Source organism: Triturus cristatus, chromosome 3_2 (assembly GCF_964204655.1).
Source record: "Triturus cristatus chromosome 3_2, aTriCri1.1, whole genome shotgun sequence".
In the NCBI taxonomy this organism is placed as follows: Eukaryota; Metazoa; Chordata; class Amphibia; order Caudata; family Salamandridae; genus Triturus; species Triturus cristatus.
Window position 1 is genome coordinate 324,804,831 of NC_140584.1, and position 24,290 is coordinate 324,829,120.

The following is a 24,290-nucleotide window of genomic DNA, read 5'->3' on the forward strand; positions in this document are numbered from 1 at the left end:
GCTCTGGGACTGTCCGGCAGATTTGCCTTGGAAACACTTGAGCCCTGCTGAGTGACTCGCGGCTCCCTGAAGATCGTAAGACCTCCGAACTTGTGCTTGAGCCCTGATGAGTGACTCGCGGCTCCCTGAAGATCGTAAGACCTCCGAACTTGTGCTTGAGCCTTGCTGAGTGACTCGCGGCTCCCTGAAGATCGTAAGACCTCCGAACTTGTACCTGAGCCCTGCTGAGTGACTCGCGGCTCCCGCAGACTCTCTTGGTCCCGCCGGACCCCACGACGACAACCGTATCCCCCAGCTCGAGGATTGTGAGCTGTGCGCCGGGTACGCTCCTGCATCTGATCCATATCCCCAAAGACTGTCCCGCTACCTCCTACCCCCCCTCCAAGACTTTGTGAGCCCGCGCTCCACTTGTATATATTTGCCTTGCTGATCATAAAGATCCTACAACTCCGATCTGATAAAGATTTATTCTTAAGAACTCTCGGTGTGGTGTCACTTTGTCGTGTGGTGCCGAGTGTACGATCCTAGATACGAGGTTTCTCCCCTGAGGAGTCTCCCGCCAGTGCCCGGCTACGATACCTCGAGGGTGGGTCTCAGGACAGTCAGGGCCCCCTCCGGGCCCCTCTGAGGTCGCCTTCTAACATTGGTGCCAAGCGACGGGATTCGGGCCCATAATCTAGAGATCGTACCGTGAACGGCTGACGCACTACCGACAAAGATGGCAGAAGGAAACGCCGTGGTTCTCACAGAAAACGACACCAGTACCGTGTTCCAGGTGGAACAGCTGGAAGCGTACACACACAAAGAACTGAAGCAATTCTGTAAGGAACTCAAAATCGCTACCACTGGTCTCAACACCAAAGAAGATATGCAAAAGGCACTGAAAGCTTGGGTGGATTCTGGAGCCTCCCGCCCAGAAGGAGCGGGGGAGACCCACGACGAAGCTGGACCCTCCCAAGGAGAACGCAGCAGCAACCAGGTGCGAGGCTTCGTACCAGACGGGGGCCTATCCCCGGAGGAACTCGCAGACAGAGAAGGAAGTCGCCATCACGAACTCGAATTAGCCAAACTCAAAATTGAGGGCGAGTTGAAATTAGCCGAGAAAAAGCTAGCGGTGGAACAGCTGCGAGTGCAGGGAGAACTAGAAGAGAAGAAACTCCAACGGAAACACGAAGGAAGGAGACTTCAACTGGAACATGAACGCAGCTTAAAGGAAATGGAGCTGAAAGCAAAAAGCGAAGAAGCGCGGCCCCCGGGGAACCGAGAGGCGGCCTCCCCGGCGGAGCAGAAGGTCCACATCCCCAAGGATGTGGTCAAAGAATATTACAAAAACGATGACATTCAACAGTGGTTCCGGGCCTACGAGGTCGCCATGACCTCCCATCGGGTCCCGCAGAAGGATTGGGGGGCCGGGTTGTGGGGACGATTCCTGAGCGAAGGGAGAGACACCCTGCTCGACCTACCAACCTCCATGCAGACCTCCTATGACCAAATGAAAGCGGCCCTCCTCACAAGGTACGGCCTCACCCCGGAGATGTACCGCCAGCGGTTCCGGGACTGCAGGAAGATCCCGGGTACCACCTGGGTGGAGTATGTGAATTTCTTCAGCCGCGCCTTCGATGGGTGGATCAAGGGCAGCAAGGTAACCACCCTGGAAGAACTAACAGACCTTATGTTGTGGGAACACCAGGCTGCGAACTGCTTTGTGGAACTGCGCCAGCATCTGCTCGACAGCAAGCTCACGGATCCGAGAAAGCTGGCCGTCGAGGCGGATCGCTGGACCAACACCCGGGTCTCCCGGGGCCCTGTAGGAGAGTACCCCCGAGCCAGTCAGGGACCACCCCACCAGAGAGGGGGGGGAAACCAGGGAGGGCAGAGAGAGTCCCAGTCTAGTCCCCCGAAGTCCCAACCTCCGCCTTTCCCGGCACCCCCACCAGCTGTATCCGTCCCCCCCTGAGACGGGGGCACCGGGTGACCATCACTTGTTTCCGTTGTCAGAAGCCCGGGCATTACGCCAACGACCCCGAATGCCCCATGGCCCCACACACCACCCAGGCAGCACCCCCCGCTAGACAGATAGCCAATGTAGCACTGGGGGAGGAGGTTGAGGAGACCGAAGAGTGGGAACCCGCAGCCAGGGCCCTAGTATCCTTAGGAGATAGAGAAATGGTCCCTGGAAGCCTCCTGCCCTCCAACACGAAGAAATATGGGCAGCTCGTAACGATCAATGGCCACCAAGTAGAAGCCCTCCGTGACACCGGGGCCAGCATCACCGGTGTCCTCAGTCATTTAGTCCACGAAGACCAGGTCCTCCCCAACGTCTTTTGCCTGGTCATTTCCGCCGATAACACGGAAAGCCTATGTAAGGTAGCCCTGGTGCCTTTTGAGTGGGGAGGGGTGGTCGGTAAACTGAAGGTCGCAGTGAGAACCTCCCAGCCAGTCGACTGTCTCCTGGGGAACGACCTGGAAAGTTCCCCCTGGAAACAAGTCAAGCGCAAGACCCACCTAGGGATGATGGGCCTCCCTGAGTGGGTGTGCGCCACCACTCGATCCTTGGCGGCCCGACTGACCCCCCTGAGGGAAGTCGACGACGCCCCGACCCCTGAAGATAGGATGGTCCCCGCCGAGGGTCCCCACATTCCCCCACCAGAAGGGTCGGTCGCCAGTGACGAACCCCCGCCTTCCGACTCCGCCCAGGCCACCGAGTTAGGCGATCTGCCCGAATTTGCCCAGTGGCACCACGAGGGGGGCCCCTCCCGAGAGGAGTTCTGCCGAGAGCAGGCTACCTGTCCTTCCCTGGTCGGGCCCCGGCAACAGGCAGAGGCCCAGGCCGCAGGCGACCAGACTGGGACGCACCGGGTGTATTGGGAGAATGACCTGTTGTACAGCGAGCAGAAGTCGATGGAGCTAGGGTCCGGCCGGGTGCTGGTGGTACCCCTACGCTTCCGAAACCTCCTCCTGGGCTTGGCCCACGACGTTCCCCTCGCAGGCCACTTGGGCCAGGACAAAACCTACAGTCGCCTCGTGACTCACTTCTACTGGCCCAGAATGAAAGCAGATGTAGAAGCCCACTGCAAGTCCTGTCCCACGTGCCAGGCCAGTGGGAAGAGTGGAGGAAAGCGCAAGGCTTCCCTCCAACCCTTCCCTGTCGTCAGTACCCCTTTTGAGCGGGTCGGGATCGACATCGTGGGGCCTCTGGACCCCCCAACCTCCCAAGGGCACCGTTTTATCCTCGTCCTGGTGGACCATGCCACCCGGTACCCTGAAGCCATCCCCCTGCGCACCGTCACAGCCCCCGTGGTGGGCCGGGCGTTGATGGGAATCTTCTCCCGCATGGGTTTTCCCCGCGAGGTCGTGAGCGATCGCGGTACCAACTTTATCTCCCGAAACATGAAGTCCTTATGGCAACAATGCGGGGTGTCCTATAAATTCACCACCCCGTATCACCCCCAAGGAAACGGCCTGGTAGAGCGGTTTAACCGGACTCTGAAGGGGATGATCGCGGGCTTGGAAGAGCCCCTCCGGCGTAAGTGGGACGTCCTGCTCCCCTGCCTCCTATTCGCCTACCGAGAAGTTCCCCAGAAATCCTTGGGGTTCAGCCCCTTTGAGTTACTCTACGGACACCCCGTCAGGGGGCCCCTCAACCTGGTCAAGGAAGGGTGGGAGGCGGCGCCCCGAGGCCCCCCCCGAGATGTGTTCCATTACGTCCTGACCCTACGAAACCAGACTAGGAGGTTCCGAGAGATGGCCGAGGCCAACCTGGAGGCGAGCCAGGAGGAGATGAAGCGCTGGTACGACCAGAACGCCACTCTGGTCGAGTTTCAGCCGGGCCAGCAGGTATGGGTCATGGCCCCCGTGAAACCCTGCGCCCTCCAGGATAAATGGACTGGGCCCTTCAAAGTGGTTGAGCGGAAGAGCCAGGTCACGTACTTGGTGGACGTCCAGACACCCCGGGACCCCCTCCGGGTCCTCCACGTGAACCGCCTCAAGCCCCACTTTGTGCGGACGGAGCTGAGCCTCCTACTGGCCACTGATGACGGGTCCGAGGAGGAGTCGGATCCTCTCCCTGATCTCCTGTGCACCAAAGAGAAGGACGGCTCCGTAAAGGGGGTGAACCTCTCCCCATCCCTCACTCCCCAGCAACGTGAGGATTGCCGCCAGCTCCTAGGGCAGTTTTCTGACCTCTTCTCCCTGGTCCCCAAAGTCACCGACTGGTGTGTCCATGACGTGGATACCGGGGACAGCCCACCGGTGAGACACCGAGCCTACCGAGTCCCTGATCGGGTCCGGTCCTGTATTCAAGCCGAGGTCTCGAAAATGTTGACCATAGGAGTGATCGAACCCTCAGACAGCCCCTGGGCCAGGCCCGTGGTCCTGGTCCCAAAAGCAGCTGCCCCCGGTGTCGCCCCAGAACTCTGCTTCTGCGTGGACTACCGGGGACTCAATGAAGTTACCCGAGCCGATGCCCACCCCATTACCCGAGCCGACGAGCTCATTGACCGGCTCGGGGCTGCTCGGTTCCTCAGCACCTTCAATCGCACCTGCGGCTACTGGCAAATTGCGCTCACAGAAGGAGCCAAGGAGCGGTCCGCCTTCTCCACCCCGGATGGGCACTATCGCTTTTGCGTGATGCCCTTTGGGATGAAAAATGCCCCGGCCACCTTCCAGCGACTGGTAAATAGAGTCCTGGCCGGGCTGGAAAAATTCAGTGCTGCATATCTCTACGATATCGCAGTTTTTAGCTCTGAATGGAGTGGGCACCTCCAGCACCTCCGGAGGGTGCTGACCGCCCTGCACCAGGCAGGCCTCACCGTGAAAGCCAGCAAGTGCCAGATTGGGCAAGGTTCGGCAACCTACCTGGGGCACCAGGTCGGAAGCGGGCAGGTCGCCCCTCTACAGCCCAAAATCAACGCCATCCTAGCCTGGGAACCCCCCACTACCTAAACGGAGGTCCGAGCCTTTCTGGGCCTCACGGGCTACTACCGGAGATTCATCCGGAATTACGGCAGCCTGGTCGGTCCCCTCACGGGACTCACGTCCAAGAAACAGCCTAAGAAAGTGCAGTGGTCCCCTGCCTGCCAAGAGGCGTTCAATGCCCTGAAAGCGGCCATGTGCACTGCCCCCGTCCTCCAGGCCCCCGACTACCCCAAGGAGTTTGTGGTACAAACTGATGCCTCCGAGCATGGCATCGGGGCAGTCCTCTCCCAGGTGAATGACCAAGGCCTAGACCAGCCCGTGGCCTTCCTCAGCCGAAGGCTGTTGCCCAGGGAACAGAGATGGAGCACCATCGAGCGCGAGGCGTTCGCCGTAGTCTGGGCCCTCAAGAAGTTACGCCCTTACCTGTTCGGCACCCATTTCAAGGTCCAAACCGACCATCGCCCCTTGCGATGGCTCATGCAGATGCGAGGAGAAAACCCCAAGCTACTGCGGTGGTCAATCCCCCTCCAGGGGATGGATTTCACCGTGGAACATCGCCCTGGTACGGACCACGCCAACGCCGATGGCCTCTCCCGGTTCTTCCGCCTCAGCGAAGAGAACCCCCAAGAGGATGGGTAGTTCTCTCCGGCTTTCAGCTGGGGGGGACGCGTGTTAGACCCGGCCCTCGTAACATAGCCAGACCCGACCCCTGCACCTCACACCAGCCCCCGAGCCCACGGCCTAGCCGATCCTTCCCACCAGAACACACACACCCGACCCGGACTTCCCCGTCCTTGGCCTTCCTCCTTTCGGCCACACCGGGCCCGCGTGCCCACTTCATGCACCAAGATGGCCGCCCGGCCCCAGCGCAACCCTGGCCTAGAGGCGCCACTCTGGCTGAAGGACATTGCGCTCCCCTTGAGATAAGAAAGGGAGGAGCAGTTTCCATCACACCTCTGCGCTTCCCTGGGAAGGTGGGTTTCGATCGACCCGCCGGCCTCCCCGAGGGCTGGCTCCACGCCTGCTGGGTGTCTGGGACTCCTCCCGACCCGGCCCTGAAAGGATCAAAGGAAAATGGCAGGAAACCCCAACAAGCGACCCCCAGGTGACAAGACCCCTGCCTGCACAGACTCCGGACATCAAAGAGGAGTCGCCCTATAACAAGGGGTGCTCTGGGACTGTCCGGCAGATTTGCCTTGGAAACACTTGAGCCCTGCTGAGTGACTCGCGGCTCCCTGAAGATCGTAAGACCTCCGAACTTGTGCTTGAGCCCTGATGAGTGACTCGCGGCTCCCTGAAGATCGTAAGACCTTCGAACTTGTGCTTGAGCCCTGCTGAGTGACTCGCGGCTCCCGCAGACTCTCTTGGTCCCGCCGGACCCCACGACGACAACCGTATCCCCCAGCTCGAGGATTGTGAGCTGTGCGCCGGGTACGCTCCTGCATCTGATCCATATCCCCAAAGACTGTCCCGCTACCTCCTACCCCCCCTCCAAGACTTTGTGAGCCCGTGCTCCACTTGTATATATTTGCCTTGCTGATCATAAAGATCCAACAACTCCGATCTGATAAAGATTTATTCTTAAGAACTCTCGGTGTGGTGTCACTTTGTCGTGTGGTGCCGAGTGTACGATCCTAGATACGAGGTTTCTCCCCTGAGGAGTCTCCCGCCAGTGCCCGGCTACGATACCTCGAGGGTGGGTCTCAGGACAGTCAGGGCCCCCTCCGGGCCCCTCTGAGGTCGCCTTCTAACAGTTTTTATGTTTTTAAATTAAGTTTATTTGTTATATTTTGTAAAAATGTATATTAAATGTAATATAATATTAAAATTGATATTAATATTTAATATATATATGCACACACCATCCTGCTCCAAGTTTGAAGAAGGCACACACACGAAGATGTTAGAATAGGGCTTTCTTTATTGCCATAAGTCTCACTTGACCTCGCAGCTAACAAGAGACTCGTTTCGGCTTCGAAGAAGCCTTTGTCAATCTAATCTAAATATACATATTTAAATTAATATTTTTTACATCTGTATTTTTTACATCAATATTTTTGATTCAATATTTTTGATTCAATATTTTTGTACTTACCTGTGTAGGTATAGGAGTCGATATTTTTGTATTCTATATTTTTTTGTTGATATTTAGAACATCAATATTTTTTACATCGATACTCTATCAGTGAACCCCAGGAACATGGTGTTGGCGCTCTGCATTCCTTATTGTCTGCCTGTCTTCCGTCATACTAATAGTGAATATTATTCTGTTATTCACTATCAGTGTAATAAAATGAAGCACACTTAGGACCTAAGTAAAATTGGTTTTAAATGTATTTTATATGCATGCCTGTGCTTGAGAGTGTGTTTAACTGAGAGAGAGCTTGGGTATGTGCGAGAAAATGTTTCTGTATTAGTAAGCATGTGTGTCAGTGAAAGTGAGTGAGAGTCATGTGACAGGTAGTGAGTGAGATTGTGTGAGACTGAGGCCCAGATTTGCTAATCTTTGACGCAAGGCAACGCTGCACCAAAGTTCCTGCACTGCCTTGCATCAAAGGCTGAGAGGAAGAGTGCCCCACATCTAATAAGATATGGTGCATTTTTTCTCTCCTCATGCACTGGTGCACTTTTGGCAGCCATGTACCAATGCACATAGCCGTGTGCCAGAGAGCAAAGTGGGTGCATTTTCTGAAGCATAGGTTTTGAACTGGAAGAAAAAGCTGCAACGATGTTACCACAGCCAATCACTGCACACCCCTCACTGCAAAGTAGATGCCTCTACTACTTAAGCACAAAGAAGCCATTATATTTGATGGTGCACACTTTATAAATCAACAAACTATACCTGAAAATGTCCAGAAGACTCGGTCTGTGCGGCATGAATGGTTCACTTAAAATGTTCCTGAAGCAGGTGATTATAACCCACATTTTTCTGACATGAATTACATTAAAAAAGACTCCTAGTTATCTACCAATGCATACTTATGTCTGTTTATGTAGCATGATATTCTAGTTTGTCTCGTATGTGTGTAGTTTTTTTTTTAACACTTGCCCACTCATGAGAATGTTTTTACAATAACTCTGCGGATGACCCCAAAGTCTGGTCATCGGGTTTTCAGATATTTTTTCCGCTTTGTAAAAAAGATCTGATATCACTGGGAGAAGCAGCTGTAAAACCCCCTCCAGGCGGCGAGTCTCCCTTCCCTGCTCTCCCCATCATTCAAACCAACTGCGCTCTGCTACCTTCAAGTACCACAGACAACTTTCTTGGGTGCCTGAAAAGGTCGCAGTTTATTCGTAAAACAAACAATTTATATATATTTGTATCACATTGCTCATGGTTATGTACACGTTGCATTGCTGGCCATGTCATATCTTCTGCTCGTTTTGCATTGCCTTGCATTATAGACCCAGCCTTCTCAAACACCTGGGAGGGGAGGGACCCCTTTTTTGGGTTTCTGATTTACGGGTCTAGGCTTCAGCTTGCTACCGATTTGGCGGGTTTTCGTTTGGACCTGTCCGGGCCGCAAGTGCCGTCCCGCTCGCCCTGTACCCTTTCGTGGGCCCTCCCTTCACCCAGAGGTCCCTGCCGTGTGGCATCCCAAGGACCTATCTTGAGCCTCTACTCTACTTTCTTGCGACTGGGTCCTTTGCTTTCTTCTCCTTCTGAAACCCCTGCTGTGAGGCATTCCAAGGGTCATGGGAGAGCATTATCTCTAATCTTTGATGGCGGCATGCTGCCCTCGGGCTCCCTCATTGCCCCTGCCGTGCGGCATCCCAAGGACACTGTGAGAGCCTCCCATCTATCTTCTAGTGAGTTCTTCCCTTTTTTGCTAATTTATTTAGGTTAGCTCCGCCATGCTCCCTCTGGTTTCTCGATTAGAGGGAGCTCCCCCCAAACTACCCCTGCCTTTCCCTACCGTTATAGGAAACCCCTCTGCTCTAGTACCCCCACAATATTCAGTAGAAACATATCCATGCCCACCCCTGTGAGGTGTAGTCCGTCATCCATGTGGTACCCTGGGGATCTGAGGTTTATGAACCCATGCCTTACGAACCCCCACCCATTGGCCTTGCATACTTTGGCCATAGTAATATTGAGTTTCCTTCTGGATTTCTCCACTGCTCCCAGGTCTATTGCCCCCCCACCAGGCTTTCCTCGCTATGATCTCTGAATAGATTATTTCCGCGGGGCGTGCCAGGCGCGCCACTGCCGTGAGGCCCTTCTGCATTTCCTCCAGGAGTGCCCTCCGCCCCATTGTTGTCAAGTCATTGACACCCAGGTGGACTACCACCGCGTCTGGTACGCTACCTTGCTGTAAATCTTCCTGCACCGTGGGCAGCAGTTGCCCGCTGTAGCCTACCCCACCCTCTCATAGCCATTCGACATTCAAACGCCTTAGTTGGGTCTTCCCGCCCTGCCATCTTTGTGTAGTGTGCTACCGCACTTAAATGCGCTTGGGTCCATGCTTTCAACTTTCCTTCCAGGAAGGCCCAATTAATGAATTCTAGGACTTCCTTCTGAGTGGCCCATTGACCCTTCCTTAGCCCTGTCTTGCCCATGAATGTCTCCCAGCATTTCCTGTAACGGATGTTGGTCTTGGGGGCCAGTGCGTTGTCCAGTAAAAACCTCAAACCGGTTCCACCCATGCCCACGCTTCCTCCAGCATCGGGGTCATCCTTCTGTCTGCGCCTGGGGCCAGCTTCCTGAATCTTTCCCACTGAAAAACGAGAAATGGCATCCGCAACTAAGTTTTCACATCCGGAATGTGTCTTGCCCTCAGTGCTATGTTGCCTCTCAATTGGCAGCCCACGAGTTTCCGCAACAGAGTCGATACTGCTGGGCATCGCGCAGCTCCCGTGTTGATTGCTTGCACAACTGCCTGGTTGTCAGACCATAGCGTGCTTTGTCTATTTGCTAGTTGGGGGGCCCAGATGTGGAAGGCTATCACTATGGGGAAGAGCTCTAACAATGATATGTTTGTGGTTAGCCCGGATGCGTGCCAAGCCTCTGGCCATTCCCCCGCCGACCAAGCATTCCCTAGAATTGCCCCGAAGCCGTAGCCTCCTGCCGCGTCAGTGTAGAGTTCCCGCTCACTTGCCGTTAACCAGGGGGCCCGCCATATCAGAGTGCCGTTGAACTCTGTCAGAAAACTCTCCCATTGGCCTAGGTCGTCCCTCACTCCCTGTGTGATGCGGACCCTGTGGTGCCTCTGTGTCATGCCCCTCGTGAGCCAGGCTAAGCGCCTGGCGAACGCGCGCCCTGCGGGGATTACTCTTATGGCAAAGTTCAGTTTTCCTAACAGCTGTTGTATCTCACCCAGTGTCGCTTTCTTTTGTTGTCTCAACCTCTTTATGTCGCTGAGCATGTCGGCTACTTTTTCGGGTGGCAGCTTGCATGTCCCTGCTACCGAGTCTAGCTCTATCCCCAAGAAAGTCAGCTTAGTTGTGGGACCCTCTGTTTTATCCTGTGCTATGGGCATGCCTAGTTCCTGCATCATCACCATGAAATTACTAAGGAGAGTAGCACAGTCTTCTGTGTCTGCCCTTCCCACAAGCAAGAAGTCATCCAGGTAGTGGACTCGCCCCCCACTTGGTGCGCGTTTTCCCAGTTCCCATTCCCAAAAAAACTGCTGAAGGCCTCGAAATGTCCACATGATATTGAGCAGCCCATTGGGAGGCACTTGTCATAGTAATAACCCCCATCTAATTTAAAACCCAATAGATGGTAGCTCTCTGGGTGTACCGGCAATAGTCTGCGCCTCTCACCAGGCCGGGTCACCCCCTTGCTCCTCCTGCCGCCTCCTGCTCCTGCCTGCCAGCCTTGCCGCAGAGCCGCCCACTCGCCAGTTTCCCACCGCAGCTCGCCACAGGCCCCACCCACCACCGGCCCATTGGCAGAGCCGCTCCCGCCGCCGAGCTGACCCGCCCTCTCGTCCCCCTTCTTATGACACCCCCAGAGCGACCGCGCGCAGCGGGAGCGCCGACTGAGCGCCGAAGGTGCGCCAAAGGTAAGCCCATCTGAGCCCGTCCGCGCCTGGCCCGCGCCCAGCGCCAGGACCCCTGGCCCCCGCAGACCCCAACCCACCCGCCGGACGTACGACGCCGCCACCCTCAACGCACTCAAAGCCGGCCGAATCCCAGGATGCTACTGAGCCACCCCGAGACGCACCCACGGACCCTTCTGCTGCAACGCCTGCAAGTTCACCTGCATCCGGACCAGCACTACTCCAGCACCAACCAAGACCAAGACGAGCAACAGCAGCAGCCACCTGAAATGCATCCTGCTCAACACCCGCTCCGTCCACAGACACGCCATCAAGATCTGGAACCTGCTCGACACAACCTCACCAGACGTCGCCTTCCTCACGGAAACCTGGATGAACGCCTCTTCAGCTCCCGACATCGCCATCGCCATCCCAGACGGATACAAGATCATCCGTAGGGACCGCATCAACCAGACCGGAGGAGGCATCGCCATCATCCACAGGAACACCATCCGCATCACGACCAACACCGGCGACACCCTCGCACCTGCCGAGCACCTGCACTTCCAGGTCCACATCAACCCCAAGACCACCCTCAGAGGCACCCTCATCTACAGACCCCCGGGACCACGCACACAATTCAGCGAAGACATCGCCGACTTCATCAGCCCGCACGCCCTCCTCTCCGCTGACTACATCCTCCTCGGGGACCTCAACTTCCACCTGGAGAACAACAACGACCGCAACACCACCACCCTGCTGGACAACCTCGCTAACCTGGGACTCAAGCAGCTGGTCACCACCCCCACCCACTACGCCGGACACACACTCGACCCCGTCTTTGCATCCAGCAAGGACATCGCCTTCAGCCACGCCACCGGACTCCACTGGACGGACCACAGCTGTGTCCACTTCAGCTTCAGAAGGACCACGATCCACCAGCAACAGGTTGCACGCAGAAGCTGGAACAAGATCACAGCCGACCAGCTCGCGACCTCCCTGAGCATGAACCCTCCCACCAGCGAAACGAACCCAAGCCAGGCGGCCACCAACCTCGCGAAGTGGATCAGCAACTGCGCAGACGACCTCGCCCCTCTGAAGACCCCGCCTAGCAGACCCGGCAGCAAGAAAGCCCCATGGTTCACCGACGAACTCAAGAGCTCCAAGAAGAACTGCCGAGCCCTCGAGAGAACATGGCGCAGAGACCCAACACCGGACAACATGACTGCCCTCAAGCTCGTCACCCGAAAGCACCACCAACTCATCCACGCCACCAAGAAAACCGCATTCAAGGAAAGACTGGACAACAACGCACACAACAGCAAGGAACTCTTCAACATCATTAAAGAGCTCTCCAACCCCAACGCCGGAAACAACGACATCACCCATTCGCAAGACCTCTGCAACTCCCTCGCCTCCTACTTCCACAACAAGATCGCGGACATACACAACAGCTTCAGCACTCAACCGACGCACGCCACGACCGAACCACCGCCCCCCACCACCACCCTCCGCACCTGGACCCCGATCAGCACCGAAGACACCGTCCGCACGATGAACTCCATCCACTCCGGATCTCCTACCGACCCCTGCCCTCACCACGTCTTCAACAAGGCCGACGCTGTCATCGCACCCCACCTGCGGGACATCATCAACACCTCCTTCGACACCGCTACCTTCCCGGAGAGCTGGAAGCACGCCGAACTCAGCGCTCTACTAAAGAAGCCATCAGCCGACCCCACCGACCTCAAGAACTACCGCCCCATCTCGCTGCTCCCGTTTCCTGCAAAAGTCATCGAGAAGACCGTGAACAAGCAGCTGGCCGCCTTCCTCGAGACGAACGGTTCCCTCAACCTCTCGCAGTCTGGCTTCCGGGCCAACCACAGCACCGAGACCGCCCTGATCGCAGCCCACGATGACATCCGAGCACTGCTTGACAATGGAGAAACAGCAGCCCTCATCCTCCTTGACCTCTCCGCGGCCTTCGACACTGTCTGCCACCATACACTAGTGCAGCTACTCAGCAACGTCGGAATCCAGGAGAAGGCACTGGAGTGGATCATCTCCTTCCTCGCCGGAAGGACACAGAGAGTCCGCCTCCCCCTGTTCAGATCTGAAGCCACCGAAGTCATCTGCGGCGTTCCTCAAGGCTCCTCGCTCAGTCCAACCCTCTTCAACGTCTACATGAGCCCCCTCGCAGACATCGCACGCCAGCACAACCTCAACATCATCTCCTACGCCGACGACACCCAGCTGATTCTCTCCCTCACCAACGACCCCGCCACCGCCAGAGCCAACCTTCACGAAGGGATGAAAGAAGTAGCCGAATGGATGAAGAACAGCCGCCTGAAACTGAACTCGGACAAGACGGAAGTCCTCATCCTGGGGTCCTCACCCTCCGCCTGGGACGACTCCTAGTGGCCCCCCGCCCTAGGCAGCGCACCCAAACCAACAGACCATGCACGCAACCTGGGCTTCATCCTGATCTCCTCCCTCTCCATGACCAGACAAGTCAACGCCGTCTCCTCGTCGTGCTTCAACATCCTGCGCATGCTACGTAAGATCTTCCGGTGGATCCCCACCGAGACCAGGAAGACGGTCACCCAGGCCCTCGTCACCAGCCGTCTGGACTACGGCAACTCCCTCTATGCCGGAACCACCGCCAAACTCCAGAAGAGACTCCAGCGAATCCAGAACGCCTCAGCACGACTCATCCTGGACATCCCCCGTCGCAGCCACATCTCCGGACACCTGAGAGACCTGCACTGGCTCCCGGTCAACAAGAGAATCACCTTCCGACTCCTCACCCACGCACACAAAGCCCTACACAACCAAGGCCCAGGATACCTCAACAGCCGCCTCAACTTCTACGCCACCAAACGCCAGCTTCGATCGACCGGCCACGCCCTCGCCGCCGTCCCCCGCATCCGAAGAGCCACCACAGGGGGACGGTCCTTCTCCTACCTCGCCGCCAAGACATGGAACTCCCTCCCGACCCACCTCCGCCTGACCCAGGACCACCTCGCCTTCAGGAAGCAACTCAAGACCTGGCTGTTCGAGCAGTAGCGGACCCCCCTCCCCCAGCGCCTTGAGACCCTCTGGGTGAGTAGTGCGCTATATAAATGCTTTGATTGATTGATTGATTGATTCTGAATGCTGATTCTACGTCTGACTTGGCCATTAAGGCCCCTGTCCCTTCCTGCCTTACCAAGTCCACTGCATCATCCACCGAGGCATAGGCAACCGAGCATGCCCCCTGTTCTAGCCAGTCGTTGACTGATTCCCCCTCTGGGTAGGAAAGGTGGTGAATTAAACGGAATTTACCCGGCTCTTTTTTGGGCACTATCCCCAGCGGGGATACTATCATGTCCTTCAGTGGTGGCGTGTGGAAAGGGCCCGCCACCCGGTCCAGCCTGACTTCCTTCTCTACCTTTTGTTTCGCTACCTCGGGGTTGTCCTTAACTGATTTTAAGTTCCTGCTCTCCCGTGCGCCTTTGGGGCCCTTGTATGGAATTGGAAAACCCTGTGTGAACCCCTCCGCTAGCAATTGCTTGTCTGCTGTTTTGTGGTAGCCGTGCAGCAGGTGTAGCATTCTGCCTGTTTTTATGGGCGTTGGGAGCGTCTGCCCTCCACCCCCTTCTCCCCTGCCCCCTTCTAACGGGGCCCGCTTCTCATTTCTTAGGGCCCGTCTTTGGTTTGTCTGCCACTGGCCCTGTGGCTCGCCGGCATCGTATGGCAGGGTGGTTCCCCCCACATGACCCACATGCATGCTTGAACCCGCATGAAGCCCCCCACTTAGATTCATCCTTGTCAAACTTCCAGCACGCCTTGCTGGGCTTGGTGGCTGCCTGGCTCCTCCCCTTGGGATCTTTTCCTTGGCCCTCAAACTTGCCCTTACTCCCGTAGGGACGAAAATTACTCACCTTTGTGCCAACCCCTTCCCTGGCTGCCACCATGTGCTTGGAGTAGCCTTCCATGTCTTGGCAGTCCCAGCCTATCGTTGGCCACACTTGCATTTTTTCCCTGAAGCCTTCGTCATATTGCAGCCATGCATCCCCCTGAAACCGCTGCTGCGCCTCGTGCACCTTCTGCTCATAAAGGATCAGCGCTGCCGCACTCTGAGGGAATTTTTCAATAAAAACGCATGCCAGTGTCCTAAAGGCTTTTAGCCAGTTTTCTATGGTTCTGTCCACCCTGGGTTTCCTAGGGCCCCTCCTGTCATCATCCTTTTTGTCCTGTGTTGTGAGATCTAAGCCTGCCTGCCTCACTTCGAGCAAGGAAAAAATGTCTATAAATTCCTTCCTCCAAATTCTCTCCTTTATTGTGAGTGGGATAAGGTTGGCCAGTCCCAGCAACCTTGTTGTTGTGGGAGGGTCACTTGGGGATGGGCGCATGTACTCGCTCGCCGGTTTTCCCTCTCCCGCCCCGGTTGTATATGCGCCCTCCCCTCCCAGGGTCCCTGTGCGTTCCTGTGCGGCTGGCTCCACCCCTGCTTTCTCACCCTGTTCTGTCTGGCTTAACCCCGTTGGCTCCTCGCTCGCAGTCCCGGCTGCCTGTACCCTTGTGTTGGCAGTTGTGTGGTTTTCTGGGCTCTTTACCGGACCCCCTGTGCCCCAACATGTATTCCCCGGGAATGGGACCCCCCTTCCGGGCCATTGCCACCAGGGTAACCATGGTGGTGGCTGCATAGACCCCTCTAGCCAGGCCTCCCCTTGGAAGTCCGTTTGCCCCTTTCCTGTACCTGTTTGCCATGGGAAGTGCATGGGCCACATACGCTGTATTGCCATATTGTCCCCACCCCGTTGGAGCCCCGCGTTAACCTGTTGCCCCATTCCGTTTTGGGGCCCCAGACCCCCTATGCGCCCCCGCGTGCTACGCGGCATTCCGTGCTTACCCTGGGCGCTCTTCTGGTGTCCGTCCTGGGGGGCCGCCGTGCTGGCTACAGACACCTCGCCATCGCTGCTGTCTTCCGAATCGGAGCTGACCGCCTGTTCTGGTGCCGTTGGGACTCTGCTTCCGGCCGCCTGGGGGGGTCATCCCTTGTCGCTTGACCCAGCTTTGCTCTTGCGGGGGGCTGCCGTTTTGGCTGCAGGCCCCCCCTTTGCTGCTTTCTTTGGTGGTGGCGGTGTTGTTGATGCTTGTCATTGCCTCTTTCCTTTTCCCAGGGCCCCTTCCTTGATTTGCTGGTTCATCCAGCTTCGGCCTTTCAATGCCACCAGGGCCCTGGCTTGCTCCAGCATGTCTTGCAAGTCGTCGTCCAAGTCGTGTTCCTTGCGCTTCTTCGGGTCATTCTTTGCTGCGGCTGGCTTCTCCTGCACCTCCCTGAAGCGGGCCGGGGGCTGTTTCTTCCTCCCCGTTGCCCCTTTCCGGAGGGAGGCCAGATGCCTCGGCCCCCTTTTTCTCGGACCACGATGGTGGGGGTGGAGGCTCTTGTACCCGCTGCCCCCGTTCGTCCGCTGTTGAGGGGGCGCCGTCACCGGTTCGTGATCACTTCCGGCCTCCGAGAATGCCCTCCGCCGCTCCGCAATCCCGTTGCCTGGCAGAGCTGACCCGTCGGCTGGAACGTCGCCTGGGGCCGGAAACTGCAGAGTCCTTGCCGCGACGAAAGATCCGATGAACGCCTTCAGGTATGTTCCGCCGTTTCTTCTTTCTTGGTCCCAAATGCGGTGGGGGGTGCGTGATTCCAATGGGGCCGTGTGTCCCCTTTTATCCCCCCCCCTGGCCCCTCCGCTCGCCCCCTGATTGAGGGGGTGCTTGTTAACGCCAACGGGGGCCAGGATTGGCACCCGTTGGCGTTAACAAGCCCCCCCTCAATCAGGGGGTGCTTCTATGCTAATGTGGAAGGGGGGGGCGGGCTGGAGATGGCCTCCGCCCCCGGATGGCGCTTTGCCCGGGCCTCTACTGGGTCCGGCTTTGCCTACCCGGCCCGGGTCCTTTCCGCGAGGTTACCCCGTAATACAATGCGTGTTCCTGGTGTTATAGGAGATATCTTCAGCTCCATTCTGTTGCCAGGGAAAAGGAGTGGTGAAGACAAATGAGAATTATATAGGGCATATTTACAAGCCCCTTACGCCACTTTTGCGTCACTTTTCCCCTGCTAAAAGTAACGCAAAAGTGGCGTAAGGGTGCTTGTAAATATGCCCCTGTGCTTTTTCCAGTTTCTCTCGAAATTACTCGCCCATTCACAAAATGCAGCAAAAAGCCCCTTCCGCGCCAAGTCCTAATCGGGGGTCTGAGTCTGAAGGCAATAAATAAATAAATCACTCTACTCTTGTGATTATTGTGCTTCCATGTGTGTGTTGAAAAGTGTGTGGGGCAGATTTATAAGCCCCTTGCCCCACTTTTGTGTCACTGTTAACATGGGAAAAGTGACACAAAAGTGGCGCAAGGGGCTTGTAAATCTGCCATTGTGTCTTCAGAGGATTTAACCAGCGGAGTACTTAGGTCTCTGCACCTGCATTCCATTAGTAATCTCCTGGTCCTGTTTTGTTGCAGGTCGCAGTGACATCGTCTCCACTATTCAATGTGACAGTTCAGCAATGACTGTGTCTCTCAAGAAGTGCCTGCTGCAGAGGTTCAGGTACAGCGTCCCAGGCATGTATTTTACGAATGCCTCGAAGGAGTTCTGCACCGACCCTTCTTATGAGGAGCTTATGGGAAGTGAACGCTGGTTGAGAGCTCAAGCCAGACCCCAGGCAGGATGGTGCGGAACTGAGATGACGGTAAGGAGAGGTGCACCGTGCAATGAAAGTCACTGTTATGATATAAAGGGCAGGGCACGATGTGTATTTGGTATTTTAGCACCTGAAGCGCTCTGTGGCAGAATGTTAACTCGTCGCTGGGTTCTTTGCAGTGGGAGTTAATAATACATGCTATATAAATCATAGACCGCAGCAGAGTCAGTGGTGCTGAAACTGCAATCAAACAGCTGCTGGGCGCTCACTAGCAGACCCGAGTTCTGTAATTTGGAGCTGCTGCCGTCGTGTCATAAATCGCACATCAATGAAAAACATAACTGTTGGAAGGCGTTCCCCGGGGAGGCTGCGGAATGCGTTCCTGACCACCCGGAGGCCCACCTTTCCCAGAGTTAGGCCGAGCAAGAGCGGGGAGGCCCTTCCTGGAAGGGTCTCGTACCTAGGATCGCACACGCTGCGCTTACTCTCTTCGGATAGAGGGACACCACACAGTAATTCTTTGTAAGACAATAGACTTTATCGTTGGTTGTCAGGGATCTTTATGATCCGGAAGGAAGGTGCAGAATTAGTGCCACAAGCGGCAGCGATCTCGTGATGAGGGGTAAGGGGTAGCAAGACAGTCTTTGAATCAGTGTCTCTGCGGAGTATCTGGCGCACAGCTCTCAATCCTCGAGCTGAGGGGATGTTGCTTCTCTCGGCAATCTCTGCCGTTTCTCTTGGAGGAGCGGGCCACGAGTCACTCAGCAGGCACCGGAGGTTCGTAGTTCGGGGAGCCGCGACGGCGTCAGCAGGGCTCAGATGGTTCAGAGTTCGGGGAGCCGCGACAGCGTCAGCAGGGCTCAGATGGTTCAGAGTTCGGGGAGCCGCGACAGCGTCAGCAGGGCTCAGATGGTTCAGAGTACGGGGAGCCGCGACAGCATCAGCAGGGCTCAGATGGTTCAGAGTTCTTCGGTTCGGGGAGCGATCGAGCCGCGACCAGGTCAGCAGGCTCTCGTCAGTCCAGGTCTTCTCTACCTCCCGTCCCTTCCGCACCCCCTGTTATACTTCCCCTCCTCTTTGAAGTCCGAAGCCCTCGCTGAGAGGGGTCTGGGTGCCTGGGGCGGTGTGTCGGGGCTTCCTGTAGCTCGGCCCTTTGATCTGTTCAGGTGGGTCCGGGAGGGACTCCAGACGCCCAGCAGGCGAGTCGGCCGCTCACCGGGGGCCTGGTGGTCGATCGAAACCCGCCTCGGGGAAGAGACCAGAGGTTTGACAGGGTCGGCGCCTCTCGGTCTGGTTTGGGGGGTTTCGCTCTCCCTCGGCCGGGCATGCGTGTTGGGGATCTGGCCGGCCCTCGGGATGTTGGGCCATGGGGGCCGGAAGGCTGTGACATCGAGGATCGGTGCAGTTGCAGGGTAGCTTGCTGGTCGGGAGGGCCCACGCCACGAGGCCGGTCTCACACGTGCCCCCCCCAGCTGAAAGGCGGGGAGAACTACCCATCCACTTGGGGGTTCTCCTCGCTGAAGCGGAAGAATCGGGACAGGCCGTCCGCGTTGGCGTGGTCCGTCCCGGGGCGATGTTCCACAGTGAAATTCATCCCCTGGAGGGAGATGGACCAGAGTAGCAGCTTGGGGTTTTCCCCTCGCATCTGCATCAACAACCGCAAGGGTCGGTGATCTGTTTGTACTCGGAAGTGTGTTTCGAACAGGTAGGGCCGTAGCTTTTTGAGGGCCCAGACTACTGCGAAGGTCTCTCTTTCAATTGTGCTCCACCGCTGTTCTCGGGGCAGCAACCTTCGGCTGATGAAGGCTATGGGCTGATCTATGCCTTTGTCATCGAACTGTGAGAGGACTGCCCCGATGCCGTGTTCCGAGGCGTCCGTCTGGACCACAAACTCCTGGGTGTAGTCGGGGGCTTTAAACACCGGAGCCGTACACATAGCGGCTTTTAGGGCGTCGAACGCTTTCTGGCAGGGGGGAGTCCATTGTACTTTCTTGGGGTGTTTTTTGGAGGTTAGCTCTGTGAGGGGGCCTGCGATGCTGCCATAGTTCTTAATAAACCTCCGGTAGTAACCGGTGAGGCCCAGGAAGGCCCGAACTTCCGTTTGGGTCATGGGGGGTTCCCAGGACAAGATGGCGTCGATCTTTGGCTGGAGGGGGGCGACCTGTCCGCTTCCCACCTGGTGCCCCAGATAGGTTACGGAGCCGTGCCCGATTTGACATTTGCTGGCTTTGATGGTGAGGCCGGCCCGGCGCAGAGCCAGCAGGACTTGTCGGAGGTGCTGGAGGTGCTCGGTCCATTGGGAGATGAATACCGCTATATCGTCGAGGTATGCTGCGCTGAACCCCTCTAGTCCGGACAGGACCCTGTTCACCAGCCGCTGGAAGGTGGCCGGGGCATTCTTCATTCCAAACGGCATTACCCTAAAGCGGTAGTGCCCATCCGGGGTGGAGAAGGCGGAGCGCTCCTTGGCTCCCTCGGTGAGGGCAATCTGCCAGTATCCACAAGTTAGGTCGAAGGTGCTGAGGTAGCGAGCGGCCCCGAGGCGGTCAATGAGCTCGTCTGCGCGGGGGATAGGGTGAGCGTCCGCTCGGGTGACCGCATTGAGTCCTCGGTAGTCCACGCAAAACCTCAGCTCAGGGGCGACACCCGGGGTAGCCGCTTTCGGAACCAGGACTACCGGGCTGGCCCAGGGGCTGTCGGAGGGTTCAATCACCCCGAGGGCCAGCATCTTCGCTACCTCGGTCTGGATGCAGGTTCGGTCCCGATCAGGGAACCGGTAGGCCCGGTGTCTCACTGGCGGGCTGTCGCCGGTGTTCACATCGTGGACACACCAGTTGGTGACCCCAAGGGTTAGGGAGAAGAGGTCCGCGAACTGCCTTAGTAGCTGGCGGCAGTCGTCGGACTGTTGGGCTGTGAGGGCGGTTGATAGTCTCACCCCCTCCAAGGAACCATCGGTCTCTTTCGCCCTCATGGGGTCTGGAAGGGGCTCGGTGTCTTCTTCGGCCCCATCGTCGGTGGCCAGGAGTAAACTCAACGTGGGGTTTGAGGCAGTTCACGTGGAGAACCCGGAGGGGGTTCCACGGGGTCTGCACATCGACGAGATAGGTGACTTGGCTCTTCCGCTCGACCACCTTGAAGGGTCCAGTCCATTTATCTTGGAGGCCGTAGGGTTTCACCGGGGCCATGACCCAGACTTGTTGGCCCGTCTGAAACTCGACTAGCGTAGCATTCTGGTCATACCAGCGCTTCATCTCTTCCTGGCTAGCCTCGAGGTTCGCCTCTGCGAGTTCTCGGAATTTCCGGGTCTGGTTGCGGAGCGCCAAGATGTATCGGAACACATCCGGAGGGGTCCCCCGGAGAGTCGTTTCCCAACCCTCCTTGACCAGGCTCAGGGGTCCCCGGACGGGGTGTCCATATAGCAGTTTGATTGGGCTGAACCCCAGGGATTTTTGTGGAACCTCCCGGTAGGCGAACAGGAGACATGGGAGGAGGACGTCCCACCTCCGGCGTAGGGGTTCCTCGAGGCCCATGATCATTCCTTTCAGCGTTTTGTTAAAGCGCTCGACTAGTCCGTTTCCTTGGGGGTGGTACGGGGTGGTGAATTTGTACGATACTCCGCACTGCTGCCAGAGGGACTTCATATATCGGGAGATAAAGTTCGTGCCCCGGTCACTCACGACTTCGCGGGGGAACCCCATGCGGGAGAAGATCCCCATCAAGGCCTGGCCTACCACGGGGGCCGTCACGGTGCGGAGGGGGATGGCTTCGGGGTAGCGGGTGGCATGGTCCACCAGAACGAGGATGAACCTGTGGCCCTGGGCGGTCTTGGGGTCCAGCGGTTCCACGATGTCGATTCCTACCCGCTCAAAAGGGGTACTGACGACGGAGAAGGGTTGTAGCGGAGCCTTGCGCTTCCCCTCACTCTTTCCGCTGGCCTGGCACGTGAGGCAGGACTTGCAGTGGGCCTCCACATTCGCTCGCATCTTGGGCCAATAGAAGTGGGTGACGAGTCGCTGGTAGGTCTTATCTTGGCCTAAGTGTCCGGCCAGGGGTACATCATGGGCCAGGCCCAGGAGGAGACTTCGGAAGCGCAGGGGTACCACCAGTACTCGGGCCGATCCCAACTCGGCCGACTTCTGTTCGCTGTACAGGAGGCCGTTTTCCCAGTATACCCAGTGGGTGCCGGTCCGGTCGCCTGCTGCTTGGGCCTCGGCCTGTTGTCGGGGTCCAATGAGGGAAGGGCAGGTGGATTGTTCTTGGCAGAATTCTTCTCGGGAGGGGCCTCCTTCGCAGTGCCACTGGGCCATTTCTGGCAGGTCCCCGAGCTCGGTCAGGGGTTCGGGGTCGGGAGGCACGGACCCCTCGTCGGGAACGGTCGCTTCGTCCGGAAGGGGGTCGTTGGCCCCGGGTGGCGCATCCTGGACCTCGGGGATGTTGGAGGTGCTCAGCGGCATGGCCTCCCCCCCTCGGAGGAAGGCACTCTGAGAGTCATCGAGCGCGTGGTGGCGCATACCCATTCGGGTAGGCCCATCATCTCGAGATGGGCTCTTCGTTCCACTTGTCCCCACGGGGAATTCTCAAGGTCGTTGCCCAGGAGGCAGTCCACGGGCTGGGATGTTCGGACCGCCACTTTTAACTTGCCGGTGACTCCCCCCCATTCGAAGGGAACTAGGGCCATCCGGCAGAGGCTCTCGGAATTGTCTGATGATATGACAGGACAGAAGGTGCCGGGCAGGATCTGATCTTCGGAGACCAGGTGACAATGAACCGCCGTGACACTCGCCCCCGTGTCCCGGAGGCCCTCGACGTGGTGACCGTTGACCGTCACCTGCTGTCAGTACTTCTTCGTGTTGGCGGGCAGGGACGTTCTGGGGACCATCTCCCGGTCCCCTAGGGAGACCAAGGCCATGGCGGCTGGTTCCCATTCTTCGGAGTCTTCCATCTCTTCCCCCAGGGCTACGAAGGCCATTTGTTGAGCCGGCGGGGTTGTTGTGGCGGTTCGCTGGTACATGGGACATTGAGGGTCGCTGGCATAGTGTCCGGTCTGTTGGCAGCAGAAACAGGTGATCCTCACTCGGGGCCCCGGCCTCCCCGGTGGCCCGGTGCTGGCCGGAGGTGGAGCTGGAAAGGGCGGAGGTTGTCCTCTGGGGGGGCTGAGCGGGGATCCCCCCGGGAGTTCCCTTGGCCGGCCTTGATTCCCTCCGCCCCTCTGGCGGGGGGGTCCCTGACTGTGGCGACCGTAGTCTCCCACGGGACCCCGGGAGGCCCGGGTGTTTACCCACCGGTCAGCCTCGACGGCCAGTTTTCGAGGGTCTGTGAGTTTGCTATCCAGGAGGTGCTGGCGCAGCTCTACAAAGCAATTAGCGGACAAGTGTTCCCATGCGATTAGGTCGAACAGCTCCTCAAAGGTGGAGACCTTGCTGCCCTTGATCCACCCGTCCAAGGCCCGGCTGTAAAAGTTCACGTACTCCACCCAGGTGGTACCGGGTATCTTCTTGCAGTCTCTAAACCGTTGCCGGTACATTTCAGGGGTGAGCCCATATCTGGCTACTAGGGCCTCTTTCATGTGACTGTAGGAGTTCATCACCGTGGAGGGCAGGTCCAGCAGGGTATCTCTCCCCTCGCTCAGGAACCGGCCCCACAGCCCAGCCCCCCAGTCTTTCTGCGGGACTCGGTGGGAGGTCATGGCGACTTCGTAGGCTTTGAACCATTGCTGGATGTCGTCGTTCTTATAGTATTCCTTCACCACATCTTTGGGGATGTGGACCTTTGGTTCCATGGTGGAGGAGAGGGGTTGGGTTTCCGAGGGTCTGGCCTCCGCATTCTTAGCCTTGAGCTCGATCTCTTTCAGGCTACGTTCGTGCTCCAGTTGGAGTTTTCTTTCTTCATGTTCTCTTTGTTGTTTCTTTCCGGTCGAGGGAATCAGCAGTATCCAGAAGATGGCCTGAAGAGACACAGTGGTGCTGTGTTTTGATGTTTTTTTTCTCAGTGCCTGAACTTTGTTTGGTTCTTTTCCAATAACGTTTGGGAGGGATGTAGTGTCCTGCTGGACACGTTCTAGTGTTCAGCATTGTGCTGTATCTACACTAAACAGTACACCAGCCCATAACAGGCGTCACCTGTCAGGTGACCATGGTAATAAAAGGGGCCAGGCACACGTGCCCTGGGCCAGTACCATAGACACTGTGTGTGAGGGCCTTATTTCACAAGTATGTGGGCCTATAGCCTACTACTTTACTGTGTGTGGCTTAGAAAGTGTGACGGAGCAACTCACTTTAGGGGCTATCTTAGTTTAAATCAGTGTGCTTGAGGGAACACATTTAGACATGTCAATCTGTAATCACCTATGTCAGCTCTATATGTGAAATAATTAAAAAAATATACTATTATGCTTCAGTTGTACAAGGAAGCTGCGGTGCTTCTTAATTACATATAGGAAAGGAACAGAATCTGCATAGCTGAAGAGATTCCAGACTTAAACAGGAAACATAAAAGCGGGCACTGTGCTGAAAAATGAAGCACGGCACCTGTGTCGATAAAAGTTATGATAGCAGTGCACTGCGTGTGGCATCTGATGACACGAGACAGCAATCAAAACAAGCAGGAAGTGGTCCTTGAGAGAGCAGGCACTGCTGTGGGGTTGGGGGGCATTGACAATGGTAGTAGATAGGTTTGTTTGAACACTAGAGTTTCACTGACATAGTGACAAACC

The 24,290-nt window shown here is 57.0% G+C and overlaps 1 protein-coding gene across 1 annotated transcript in view; it reads left to right on the forward strand.

The window, feature by feature from the left end:
- LOC146857284 (uromodulin-like) overlaps positions 1–24,290 on the forward strand; it is a 1,099,666-nt gene that overhangs the window by 593,174 nt on the left and 482,202 nt on the right. The window contains exon 4 of the mRNA XM_085647029.1: positions 17,400–17,626. Coding sequence (XP_085503155.1) covers positions 17,400–17,626 — 227 coding nt within the window. The remainder of the gene's footprint in view (positions 1–17,399; positions 17,627–24,290) is intronic.